Source organism: Phyllostomus discolor, chromosome 1, assembly GCF_004126475.2.
Source record: "Phyllostomus discolor isolate MPI-MPIP mPhyDis1 chromosome 1, mPhyDis1.pri.v3, whole genome shotgun sequence".
Classification (NCBI taxonomy): domain Eukaryota; kingdom Metazoa; phylum Chordata; class Mammalia; order Chiroptera; family Phyllostomidae; genus Phyllostomus; species Phyllostomus discolor.
In genome coordinates, this window is record NC_040903.2 from 132,567,556 (window position 1) to 132,581,627 (window position 14,072).

The 14,072-nt window shown below is 43.6% G+C and overlaps 1 protein-coding gene across 1 annotated transcript; it reads right to left on the reverse strand.

Moving 5' to 3' along the window:
* Positions 1 to 429: 429 nt before the first annotated feature.
* On the reverse strand, positions 430 to 3,512 carry INSM2 (INSM transcriptional repressor 2). The gene has a single exon (XM_028505438.2). The coding sequence runs from the start codon at positions 3,455 to 3,457 to the stop codon at positions 1,781 to 1,783; it is 1,677 nt and encodes a 558-aa protein (XP_028361239.1). The 5' UTR covers positions 3,458 to 3,512; the 3' UTR covers positions 430 to 1,780.
* Positions 3,513 to 14,072: the final 10,560 nt, after the last annotated feature.

The window sequence follows — 14,072 nt, forward strand, 5'->3', positions numbered from 1 at the left end:
AAACAAATTCCTAAGAAAGAAGATAAACAAATGGCCCTGGGAACAAGATAAAACAATGCACTTTCCCACAACCCAAGGTGAGGGTTGCAAAGAGAAAAATCGAAGTAGCTGATTACACGTTCTGTAGTGGTTTGGTTTGGTTTTTAGTGAACAGCTAATGGATTGGTGATAGGTAACAATGGAGTGAAAATACCAACTTGAAATAGTGATGTTAATTAGCACAATTAACATGATTTTTTTTTCAACTTCAGATGATACTATTCATTAGCTTTCTCAAAAAAGTATTTTAAATATTTTTAAATATTTATGCTATTACAGTTGTCCCAATTTTCACCCCCTCCACCCAGCCCACACTCCCACTCCCACAGCCAATCCCCATGCTTCTGTTGATATTTTGTTGTGGTGAAGCATCTTTAGGTTTAAAGAATAGTGCATATTCTGTGCCTTTTGTAGTTCTATTTGTGCAGCCATACTTCAAAGGAAATTTTTCCAGTGCATTTCCTCACCATTACATTCATTTACAAAATAAAATTTCTCCTGTCTGTATTCTGGCTAAGTGGGTCAGTAAGATTCTAAAGTAGGATACTAGCTTTGGGGAGATAAGGTGTGGCTTTGAGAAATAGGCTGTGTTTAATGGGATTCTTAAGACAAACAGAACACAACAAAGCACCAGCTATGTACATTTATTTGGTGGTAAGCATCTTACAAATATGGGCTGTCAAGCAGTACGTAGCCAGTGTCCCAAACTCTGGCTATAGGGGCATGGGTTCAGAATGTACTCCAAATATGGTTTACCAAAATATCTAAAACAGGTTGCTGAAAATAAAATACTGGACATTGAATGAATTGCCATTCTGTTTCATAGTGGATTATAGGTATTAACATCTTCCTTAAGCTGAATATAGTTTAATATATAATATGCTGTATGAGATTTACAATAGAAGCATTAAACAATTTGGATGAAACCCTACTAAAACAGTTAAACTTAAGAAAATTAGTTCTATATTTCCAAAAAGCTTTTTAAGGTTTAAAGTAGCTCTTGCTGAATACTACACACAAAATAGCTAAAGGTGAGGAACTTGGGGGTATCTCAGCTCCTTCCTGTAAAGTACAACCCTCCTCACCTCCAAACACTAACTTAAAAATGGACTACTACTACTACGAAAAAGAAAGCTTACAGGGAAATCCCCACAACCCTGAAATGCGCAAACGTCCTATATTGGCTGCCTGCAGACACAGGTCTTGAATCCACACCTCCCCTCCCACCAGACCCCGTAAGTTTGGCACCAGTCACAACTTTTAATTCACAGAAAATACAATGCAAGATATCTGACCCTATTGAGACAGAAACTACATAGGTGTCTGCGATAACAGGAGAAAAAATGACTACCATCGTTGGTAGCTAGAATCCTTTGTAGACATTGAGACATGCATGCATTCACTGCGACTTTCCATAGGAATTACAAGTCATAGGATTCATTAGGATCTTCAGAGTTTGGAGAGCAAGGAAGGAATCCTATTTTCGTGGGGAAAGTAAGAAGGATTTAAAGATGACAGTTCTTGACGGGTAATGTTAATACTATCCATATACATACCTGCTCTAGAAAGGGATTTTACATTTTGCTGTCCGCTCCTGTGTCAGAACATTGACTACTGGGACTTTTTTAGGAGAGAAATATAGGAAAGGGGGTAAACTTGCAAGTTGAACAAAGCCCCACAGAAATTCCCGTGATCTGTTTCCTCCAAGGCCAACCTCGCAATCTAGCGTGTCTCTCGGCCCTCAACAGCCTGGCCGCAGTGGCATCTGCAGCAGCAGTACCTGCCGGCTTTCTGAGGGGTGGCACTTGTTAATGTGTCGGGTAAGCCCCGGGGAGCTAAAAAAAGTGGATGGGCAGTGCTTGCACGAGAAAATTTGCTGAGCACTGCCGTCGGGTGCCCCTCCCTGACTCGGAGCTTCTGCGGGTGCCCCGGCCAAAGCCGGCAGGAGCAGCTCCTCCCGGACAGCATGCCACAGCCTGTGCTTGTCCCTGATGTCTGCAGAGGGGAAGTGCGCCCCGCACAGTGGGCAAGCGAAGGCCAGTGGGGCGACGCGTTCGGACCCAAAGCCTGGGGCCAGCGCACGGGCCGAGGCCGCTTCGTGAGTGCCCAGATGCTTGCGCAGATAGGCTTGGCGACGGAACTTTTTGTGGCAATAGGGGCACACGAAGATCTCGGGTTCCCCAATACCGCTGGCAGTGCTCGGCCCAGGCACCCGGCTCCCTAACATCCCCTCCGAGTAGGGAACCCGAGGGAGCGGTGCCTCGAGGTGGGACAACACCTGGGGGCCTGGGGCCTGGGCGCTGTCTGGGCTCTGCGCCACCCTGGAGCTGTCCCTGGGCTGCAGGTGCTGATTTTCGGTCTGTTCTGCCCGGCTGTTCTCCTTCCCCTTCGCCAGAAAAGCAACAGGCCCGGAATCCGGGGAGGATGAAGGAGGAAGCTTCCCGTCAATCGAGGAGACCGTGGTGGCGTTTGCCACTGTGGGACGGGGCTTGTGCCAGCGGCGATGGGAGGCGAGGTTCGCTGGGCAGCTGAAGACCTTGTCGCACTCTGGGCAGCGGTACTCCACCCGGACGATGCGAGAGCAGCGATGCTGAGCCAGGGCGAAGGGGTCCGCATACTGCTCCTTGCACAGCTGGCAGATGAACTCCCCCAGCGGCGTGCGGCCGCCCCCCGGGCCCCGGGACGGGGTTCCGGGCTCCTCCTCCTTGATCTTCAGGCCCAAGACGGGAGATGTGGTCACTTCATCCGCAAAGCTCAACTTCCTCACAGCCTTTGGCTTCTTGACTCCCGCAGCCGCAGGTCCAGACGTGCAGCCCAGAGGCGCCTTGGCGCGGCGTTCGCCTGCCGCGGGCCGCTTCAGGCTGTGCAGGGCAGCGGAGAGGGGCGCGGGGTCCGGATGAAGCGCGGGGTCCGGGAACGGTGCCCGGAGCGGCAGCTGGAACTGCTCCCCTGAGGTTGGTACGGCTGCTGGTGCCACTGAACAAGAAAAAGCAGCCACAGCGGCGGCGCCCCCGGGGAAGGACTCCGCGGAGACCGGCGAACTAAGGCAGCGCTCCAGAAACGCCCGGCGCAGCTCCGTGCCCACCGGCTTCGCAGGGCTGGAGCTGGGCCTGGGACCCTCCCTGCCTTCCACCCTCCACTCTGCACCTTCCCGCCCGCGCGGCTCCGGTCTCACCCCCGCTGCCCGACATGGCGACCCCGACAGTTCCCGGGCCGCCACTTCCTCCAGCCCCTTTCCGGGCTCCTCCGGGCTAGGGGGTGCCGGCCGCTCTGTATCCGACTGCGGGGCACAGGAAGCCTCCTTGGGGAAGGGCGGCGCCCCCTGGGGCTCCGGCTTGGGGAAGACCCGCTGCGCTAGGCGCACTCGGTATGCGCCGCCTGTCCGTTTTGTTCGCTTCACCAGGAAGCCCCTTGGCATGGTGGAGTCGAGAGCGCTGGGGGGCACGGAGTAACAGGGATGCCACAGGGGCTGAGAAAGGGCGAGCACCGCAGCCACCCGAGCTTCGTGGCGGTCATGCATCCGCAGCCTTTATACCTGAGACGCAGGCCAGGGGACCGCAGGGCCGTCTCGGGGCTGGGCCGCCCAATCAGGAGTGGGAGCGGGTGCTGGGGGCGGGGTTTTCACCACACGGCCTCACGAGGGTCCGCTAGGACCGCAGAGAGCAAGGCTCTGCCCGCCTCCTGGCCTCCGCACCTCCCAGCCCCAGTAGGTGGCTCAGGGGCTGCCCGCGGCACCTCCCCCTGCCACCCAACTGGTAACAACTCAAGAAGGTAAGGTCCGAAGTGTGCGGAAGCTCAGCATCCCGCACCTCAGCCTCCACCAGGGACCTACGAAGAACCCTGCTGGGGGGCCACCCACCGGCGCCCTCCTTGCCGGCTGTTGGTGCTGCTGCGCGGGCGTGTAGGGTCCGATGAGAGAGCGCCCCCACCCCCAAGAGCAGAGCTGAGAGGTACTGGCGGCGGCTTGGGGAAGCGACCGGGTGGGTATCAGCCAGGGAAAGGGTGTACGTCCTCTGCGGGTATTGAGCTGATGAGAAGCTGCGACCAAGCGGCAGGGCTGCTAAATCCACCACCCTGTCCCCACACTTGATGGTAGCAGCATGTCTGCCATCCAGTATCGATCGAGGCTGCGTGCGTCTGTGATACTATGAGAATTCATCTGGGAAGAAGGGCTCTCAGTGCGGGAGAGCGTGCGTGCTGACAAGCCTCTGGAGCTCAGGACACCAGCAGGTTGCTGGGCCCCAGCCCTCAGGGTTTATAAACGCCCCCTCCCAGATGGGAGCCGGAGTGGGGAGAGGAAAGTAGAATCTAATTTTCCACCGTCCTCAGATAAAGTGGCTTATCCGCTCGCACCTTCCACTTGTACTACCCAGAGACATGACTTAGTGCCTAACTGGCCTGTTTAGAGCATGGAATAGATCCGAATGAAAAATACGGTGGAATCGGGATTATGTCTGCTTCCTCTTATATAAGTGATACTTTGCGAAATGTGTGCTGTAGACCAGACTCCGAAGATTTTCATCCAGCACTCCGTAACGTGCCCCACATTGTTTTAAGCACTAGAAGATACTTGACAGTTTGTAATACTAGCCGACAATGAAATAATTAGAAAATATATGACACATGTATAATAAAGTTCCCAAATATCCATATATATAATGTGGGAATAAGAAGGGGAAAGAACTATGTGTTCAAGTCTCCTTACAAAATCAAATCAGAAACAGACCGAGCTACGTGTTTTCAAAGTTGACTATAGCTGAACAGTCCTAGTCCTCAATAACACACAGTGTCTTCCTTCTAGTGAACAAAGTGTTTTTACAGGGAGAACATTATTTTTAAGCCGATTTGGAAGTAACTACGTATTTATTAATCATTGACTATACTTTAGGCACTCTACTTAAGTAATTCCTAATCTTTTCACACATGAGCTCAGAAAGCAAGGATATATTATTACTCTCCTTTCTTTGATAAAGGGATTGAGCTATAGAGAAGTTCAATAACTGCTAAAAAGTCACCAAGAGCCCAGATTCAAACCGAGTTCTGGCTAATTCCAAATCTCACTTTCCACTACACCAGGGGCTTCAAACTATTTTGTTCTGATCAGATCCAACAATAAGAAATATATTTTACAGTACACATATAACTGAAACAAAAGATTCACAAAATAATATCCTTAACTAGGTGTACTGCATTCTCATTTTTCTATTCAGTTCTATTTTCTTTTTAAAAAATGCTGATCATAGCAAACAAATTGCTTTCGTAACTTACTAATAGATTAGGACCCACAGTTTGAAAAATACCATCATCATGGTATTTTCTATTAAGTCGCATCAAATCATATAAAATTAACTAACCAGCCTGACACTTTGTAATCAAAATTAATATTCTAAATCTCTACTTAAACCAGCATTTCACACTTCTAGGTCAGTACACAAAAGGATAGAAGACAGCGACTGAAATACATACTTACACACTAATGTCCATTGTAGCCTTATTCACAATGGGCCAAAGACTGTGGGGAGGGGGGTCCCATTGTCCAACACAGATAAATATATAAATAAAATGTGGTATATGCAAATGACAGAATATTGCTCAGCCATAAAAAAAAGAATGAAATACTGATACTTAGAACATGGATGAATCTGCAAAATTTATACTAAGTAAAATGAGCCAGACACAAAAGGACAAGTATTATAAGGTTTTACTTACATGAAATATCTAAAATAGGCAAATTCATTGAGATAGAAAGTCGATTATTTATTGGCTATCAGGGGCTGTGGGAATAGGAACTCGATGGCTTAATGGTTATAGAATTTCTTTTGGGGTGACCAAGTTTTGTTAATCAATAGTAGTGATTGATGGACAACACTGTGAACACAATTAATGCCCCTGAATTATACACTTAAAAATGTGAAAATGTAACATTTTATTATATTATTATAAAATGTAACGTATTTGTTATATTTTTTACCACAATAAGTTTCACACCCGCACACACAGAAGAGTGGAAGGGACAGTCACGGCATGTGAGACCAGAAAAAGCATCTAAAGGAGCAGGCCATGCACTTGGGATTTTGTTACACAGAACAGGTGAGGAGAGCCGTTTAAGGGTTTCAAGCGAGAGAGTGACATTTGGTTTTGAAATTGCATGAAGGAAACTATCTTTAGCTGTGCTTTCTGCCAAAGAGAGAAAGGGAAATGCAGATATATGACCCTCTTCTTCCCAGTCCTTCCCCTTTTAAACAACTGAGAATGCGTGTCTGTTTCTGCAGGGGGCTGGGGGGATGATGAAAACTTTAGAAGTCAAAAGAGCAGTTATGATGTGGAATACTTAATGAAGTGATTGGCATAGAACTGATATGCAATATTTTTTAATGGCTGGTGCCAGTGTGTCCAGCCATCTATCCAGCCATCCTGTCTTTCATCTGTACGTCTGTCTAATCATTCATCAAATAATAGCTCTGTATTCTTTCTGTGATAGTTCAGAAACACAATGTTCAAGGAGTAACTATCCTCTGTTATTTTCAGGAAAACAAACTTGGGTAGGAGAGGGCCTGGCCCGCTTGCAGTTATTTTTACTCCCAACCACCTATATAGAAATCCTCCCCCCAAATGTCTGGTTGATCCAAAGGATGTCGACATCACTCAGGTTGCCAAAGGGTTTGCTTTGGCACCACCCTTCCACCAGCTCTGCATCAGTCCTGTGTGAAGGTCCCCCTCCTCTAAGGGCATCTCTCGCCTCATTCCAACTCCATTCCCTTCTGCCTCTCCTCTCCTCATCACCCCAACCCCCCAATATCCAGGGAATATCCAACCTCCATTAAAGAAGAATTTCCTAGTGTCGCAGGTTCAATTCCCAGTCAGGGCACATGCCTGGGTTGCAAGCCATGGCCCCCAGCAAACACACATTGATGTTTCTCTCTCTCTCTCTTTCTCCCTCCCTTCCCTCTCTAAAAAATAAATAAATAAAATCTTAAAAAAAAAAAAAAAGAATTTCCTGAGTGTCACTGCACAGGTGTGTCTGCTGTTCACGGGGCTCTGGAACACTGGTACCAGCCACCACACAGGCTAATCCTTATGTGCCATTGAGTGAGGTCTATGAAACAGAGCAAACAGTGATTACTGTGACAATACACAGCTGTTTTATGATTTAAAGGGGGAAAAAAGAATTGCTGTCAAATCTTTTCTAACAAATCCAATAGTAGTTCCAATAGGTGTTTCTCTCCCTTCCCCCCCCCCACATGTAATTTGATAATCTTTCTGGAAATCAGTGGAACAATGTATGTCTATCAGGAGCTTTTAAAAACAAGTATACATATTAATTCACCAATTCCTTTTAGTAAATTACCCAAAAGAAGGAAAAAGCATAAGTCTGTTTATCACAGTGTTATTTGTGCTTATAAAAAATCAGAAATTACCTTGAGTGAATTATGGCACAGCCGTGCTATAGATGCTTACGTGCATTAAAGGTGCAATGACATGGACAAACATGCATGCTATAATGTTAAAAAAACCCAGCAGGATGAAAAGTTGCATGTACAACCAAAAGCTCGATTATGAAAAGCAAATGAATAAAACACTGAAAGGAAATATACCATAATGTTGTTGGAGTTACCTCCAGTTAATAGAATTTTAGGTTTTTTAAAACTGTTTGTGTTAAAATTGTTGCAATAAGCATATATCACTCAAATAATCAGAAAAAAAAATAATGTAAAAGTTGCCTCAACGCCTTTCTGGTGTCAGCTGTGCAGCCCCCTTCCCTAGGACACCGTGGAGAACCGACAGGGCAACATTGAATGGGAACTGCACAGGCAAGCAGCACTCTCCAGAGTCTCTTTTTGAGCTCTGGCCCTAGAAAAGAGGCAACAAGCTTCTATCAAGCCACAGGCCTTCAAGTTGAAGAACTTTTGGGGGAAGAGGCTAAGGGTTAAACAGTTAAAAGGTAGAAAAGGGGCTAAAAAGTAGGGGCAAGAAAATTTAGATGAATAGCCTCCACTTAGATATAAACCTAGAAGATCCTTAAGATATGAACTCTTCTTTCTCTACGTTCACACTCAGAAATTGAGATTAACAGGGCAGTCCCTGGCAAGACCGTGAAATCTTTGCTTCCTTTATCTGCATCCTTTATCTTGCCAATGACAACCTTTCTCCCCTTTTAAACACTCGGGACCTTCATCTACTTGGTTATATTTGATAAAAATTCATAAACAGTGAATTACCTGTTGAGCTATTTGCATTGTAAGCGTCCTGTCTCTAACAGTGGAATAAATCACTGTGATTGAAATTCAGGACTTTTGAGACACTAGCAATCAGGAAATCTTTCGAAGAGAGACTTCTTGCACCGACATCATCATGAGTGTAGGAGAAGCTCAGATTACTGCCATGCCTTTCAGTCGCTTGAACACTGAAGCATTGCTCAGAAGAGCCTTTATTTTCTCTGTCTCTCTGCTCCCTCAACTGACATGCCCCTGTGAAAGATTAACACCAGTGGCAGCTACCAGAGTCCTGTTCTTCCACGAGAACTTGGAAGTCTAATGGTCTCTCACAATTCTAAAACTACTCGACTTCCTCTCCTAAACCTAATCTTCTTGTCTGAAAATGGCACCTCCAGTCAATTAGCTGCCTAAACCCAAACCCACAAAATTTTGGCTCAAGCCAAACACCTCACATTCAGCCCATTAGCAGTCTGACTTTATCGGCTCTACTTTCCAAACGTTTTCTGAGTCTCAGCTGCTGTCCCACCGCACCCCACTTGTCCTCTCTGCTGTCACTCCTGCCCTGCTGTTAGGTATGCTGCATTCACCAGCCAGGTGGGTCCCATTAGAATGTAAATTTGACTATTTTACTCTTTTTGCTAAAAATCTTTGAATGGCTTCCCACCATATTTAGAATAAAATCCAAATCCGTGGCTATTCTGAACCCACGCCTCCCCTGACTCTCTTCCTTGTTCAGTCTGTTCCGTATACTTTGGTCTCCTTATTTTCCTCAGATATGACAAGCACATGTCCTCCTCAAGGCTGTTTATTCTGCCAGAAAGTTCTTCCTTCAGATATGCTCACAATTGGCTCCTGCACTTCATTTGGATGTTTTCTCACAGGGTAGTGCCTCAGAAAGCTCTTCCCTGACCATCCGCACTAGGAGAGCAGCCCTGGCCCCCATCACCCTCCACCGTTCTCTGTCCCTTTCCTTGGCCTCTCTGCTCCTCAGAGCACTTATCCGTCACTGTGGGTTTATCTGTTTACTTCTTAACTGCCTGTCGTCCTTTGGTGAGCTGTAAAGCCCATGAGGACAGATTCTTTGTTTTGTTCACAGCCATATATTCAGTATCTAGAACAACACCTGGCATATAAGTAAATGAATTGATGGCTAAAATAATGTGCCACTGGATTAAATAAAAAACCATCACCGCTTTTTATTGCTGCAACCTACAGACTGAGAGCCCACTCTGCCCAAGCACAGAAGAGGGAAGACAAAGTCACAGGAGCTCCAGATTCCACGCATTTGGGAATCTTGGTGCAGAGCAATGAGAGGAATAGAAAGGCCTCCCTTGCATCATATACCCTTGGAAGGCCTTTTCTTCCCCACCTCAGCCAATTGACCCATTGCTTAGGTTACTTCCATTTTCTTCCTCTGGAGCCATTCTCTACAGAGAAAATAAACCCCAGCTCATAATCAGAGTTTCTATGTTAAGCTATTCAGTACCCCTGAAACTCGGAGAATAGGAGCAGAAAGACATGTGTCAAGTACTTTAGATGGAAAGACAAGACTTGCAGGATGAGGCTCCATGCGTGGAAAACAGGGAATTTTGGTTGTAGGGCATGGAGGGTAGAATCCGGGTTATTTACTGAGAAGTTTAATCTAGAAGATTTAAAGAGAGATGGCACTGTGTCATGGTCAGAGGCACAGCCTGTAAAGTGAGGCTGTCTTCGAGTTCAATCCCAGCTCTGCTACTAACTGTTTAATCTTAAACTATTTGCTTAGCCTTCTGCAGCCAGTTCCCTCATCACAAAATGGGAATAGTAGTAATTACCTCAAAGAGTGCTTTGCTCATTAAATATTATGTACATAAAATGCCTAGCATAATGCAGGCACATGATGAGCCCTCAATGAATGGAAGTTGTTGTTGTTGTTGTTGTTATTTAAGTATCTGAGGTAAAAGCAAACCCTTGACATTAGTGACAACTATAAACTTTACAGAAATAACAGAATAATTTATTTGACTGGCTCATTTTTTACACAATTATGATGCAAGAAGAGAGCATTGATTATGTGTAACATTTAATATGCTCAAAATTAATTTCATTTCATATGGTTAAAGCAACATTCACAAAACATAAAAGCAGAAGACAATGCAGTTTAACAGGATTAAGCCTGTGACTTGGAGTCAGGCCTCAGGTGGAATCCTGGCTCTGCCACCTATTTGCTGGATGACGTGGGCAGACTGTCGGACCCCCTGGCCCCCGCTGTCTCTCCCTTGCGGTGGGGGTGTGGTGGGAAGTGGTGGAGCTGGGCTGGAAAGGTGAGTTGGGACTAGTCTATGAAGAGTATTAATTATATAATCACACTAAAATTCAGCATAGGTATTACTCAGTGGAAACACTGATTCTTCTAAAGTATTTAAATGATACAATCACACACTTGCTTTGAAAAGATACCTGTGATGGCTGTGTTGGACTAAAGCGCTGGGTTGTGGTGAAGATGTAGAAAGAAAGGTAGGGGCGTGGGATGAGACAAGGCAGGGAGTCCAGCCAGAATATTAAAGCAGTCGATAGAAGATGATGTGGCCCTAATTATTTTAATATTAAGTGGATTCAAATAATTTATTGATGAACTATACTATTATGTTATCTCTAACAGTGTTTTTTCCATTGGTAAGGAGTGAAATAGATAACTTCCACATTCTAAACACTTGAAAGTAAAGAGAACTTACAACTTGACTTTCACTTGGTCATAAAAGACTGCCTGTTGAAACTGGGATTCACTTCAGAAACTTAAAGCAATTGTGAAAGAGTGAACTTGAGCTAGAGGGAAAGGATTTTCAATGGCATAAGATACCGAAATGAGAGGCATTTATTTTCTATCATGCCAGGTGCACGACAGTTCTTTACCCTCAGACACTCGCATGTTCCAAATCACTAGCATCATCTCTGTCTCCTAAGATGGCTTTTCCTCATCAAACTATTTAGCCACTCGCTTGGCTCAATATACAACTCTCCTATACTGGAGACACTTAAACCTTTGTCGATACTACACAAAGACATCTTCATCCTAATTTTATAGAGATTCTTCTATAAGAATACATACGTCCTTACTTCCAGCCTCAAAGGATTAAGTATTTTCTGAAGCTGGTTTATTGCTCATAAAAACAGAGGATTGGAATTCTAGCACCGTTACTTACTAAAGAAGTGATCTTAGAAAATTTACTTAATCTCACTAGGTTTTGGTTGTTTATCTCTAATTCAGGCATAACAATACTTACATCATAGAATAAGAATTAAATCGAATAAGCTAAACTAATATCCTCTCCAACACTTGGTGTTGCTTATAAACATATAAGGGTAGAGACTATGTAACCAGCTTTCTACTACACAGAATAATGTGTACGTGTGTTTAAATTAACATTCTGCAGTCATAATAAAGTCAGTTTGTCTGACTAAGAGGGAAAAAAACCTTAACAATCTTTATCTGTATCTATATATTTAGATTTAATAAATTCCATTAACATACTTGAAAAGAATGTGTATTTTGCACTTTCGTACATACCAAGTATTATACATGTCCCTTCCCACATGTACATGACACATTGTTGTTCCACTTCGTAGTCTCTTGATTTTTGTTCTATATATTTTGAGACTTTGTCATAAGTGCATATGAATTAAAAGTAATATCTATTTGGTTAAGTGAACATCTCATCAATATAAAGTATCCCTTTTTATTTGTAGTAATGCTTTTTTTAAAGATTTTATTTGTTTTTTTAGAGAGGAGAAGGGAAGGAAAGAGGGAGAGAAACATCAATGTGTGGTTGATGCACTCCCAACTGGAGACCTGGCCTGCAACCCAGGCATGTGCCCTGACTGGGAATTAAAGCGGTGACCCCTTGATTCGCAGGCCAGCACTCAATCCACTGAACCACACCAGCCAGGGCTGTAGCAATGTTTTTTTTTTAATTTAAAATCTGTTTTGTCTGATGTTTTCCCTTAAACACATCAGCTGTCTTTTGTTTGGTGTTTGCAAGGTATGTATTTCTCTTCTAATTTCAACCTTTTTTTATCTTTATGTTTTAAATGTGTTTCTTGTTAACAGTAGTTGGATTTTTCAACCAGTTATACAATCTTTCACCTTTAACTGGAATACTTAATCCTTTTATAGTTACATAATTCTATTATTTTGAATTAAATCTGCCATCTTCAAAAGTGTTTCCCATTTGTCTAATCTGTTACACTTTTTACATTTTTATTTATTTTTATTTTTAAAGAGAAGGGAAAGGAGGGAGAAAGAGAGGGAGAGAAACATCAGTGTGAAAGAGAAACATCACTCGGTTACCTCTCAGATGCCCCCCAACCAGGGATCGAACCAACAACCAAGGCATGTGCTCTGACCCGGAATCAAACTGGTGACCTTTTGCTTTGTGGAATGACACTCAACAAAATGAGCCACACTGGTTAGGGCTAATCTGTAACATTTCTTTCTTATCTTTTAGATTGATTTCCAATTTTTATGTATCAAATTCCCTCTCTTTACCAGTTTAAAGTGATACCCTTTGTTTGTATTCCTTTATTAATTTTAAAATTATATCACACAGCCCTGACCAGTGTAGCTCAGTTTGTTGTGCGAGGGTCGCCAGTTCGATTCCCAGTCAGGGCACATGACTGGGTTGTGGGTTCAGTCCCTGGTCCAGGGTGCCTCCAAGAGACAACAGATGGATGTTTCTTTCCTTCTCTTTTTCCCTCCCTTCCCCTCTCTCTAAAAAATAAATAAAATCTTTAAATAAAATTATATCACATTTATAATTTATCAAAGTTTTTAATATAATATGTAAAAAGTTAGAACACTTAAACTCCATTTATTTTTTCCTCACATATCCTATTATCATATTTTTAAAACAATAAAACATTATTATTATGTGAAAGCACAGTTAATATTAACTACATTTACCCATGTTTTCTATTTTTTTAATTTTTTAAAAATTATTTTATTGTTGTTCAAGTACAGTTGTCTGAATTTACCACCCACCACTCCCTCCCTAACTGCAGCCTTTCCCCACCTCCCTCTCCTTATTCCACCCCACCTTGGTTTTGTCCATGTGTCCTTTACAGTTGTTCCTGAAAACCCTTCCCCCCTTTCTGCCCATTATCCCCTCCCACCTCCCCTCTGGTTACTGACAGATTGTTCTTAATTTCAATGTTTCTGGTTCTATTTTGCTTGCTTGTTTGTTTTGTTGACTGGATTCCACTTAAAGGTGAGATCATATGGTATTTGTCTTTCACTGCCTAGCTTACATCACTTAGCATAATGCTCTCCAGTTCCATCCATGCTGTTGCAAAGGATAGGAGCCCCTTCTTTCTTTCTGCTGTGTAGTATTTCATTGTGTAAATGTACCATAATTTTCTGGTCCATTCATTTACTAATGGGCACTTAGGTTGCTTCCAGCATTTCCTGCTTTCTTGGCTCTTAATTCTTTCTTGTATCTCAGGCTTCTCATATGGGATCATTTTCTTCCTGCCTGAAATATACATGCTTCTTTGAAATTTCCATCACTGTAGATTTGCTAGGGACGAAATATCTTAGATCTGGTGTGTCTGAAATATCTTTATTATACCTACCTGTAGAATTTTAGGTTGGTCATTATTTTCTTTTAGCACAGTGAAATTAACAGTCCACTCTCTCCTGTTTCTCATTTTTACTAGGGAAAAGTCAGCTGTCAGTATATTGGTATATTGTTGCCCATTTGAAGTAATTTATGTTATCTGGCTGTTATATATTAAAAGTATATAAATACTTCTAATAAGTATTTATTCTTTGTCTTTGGTTTT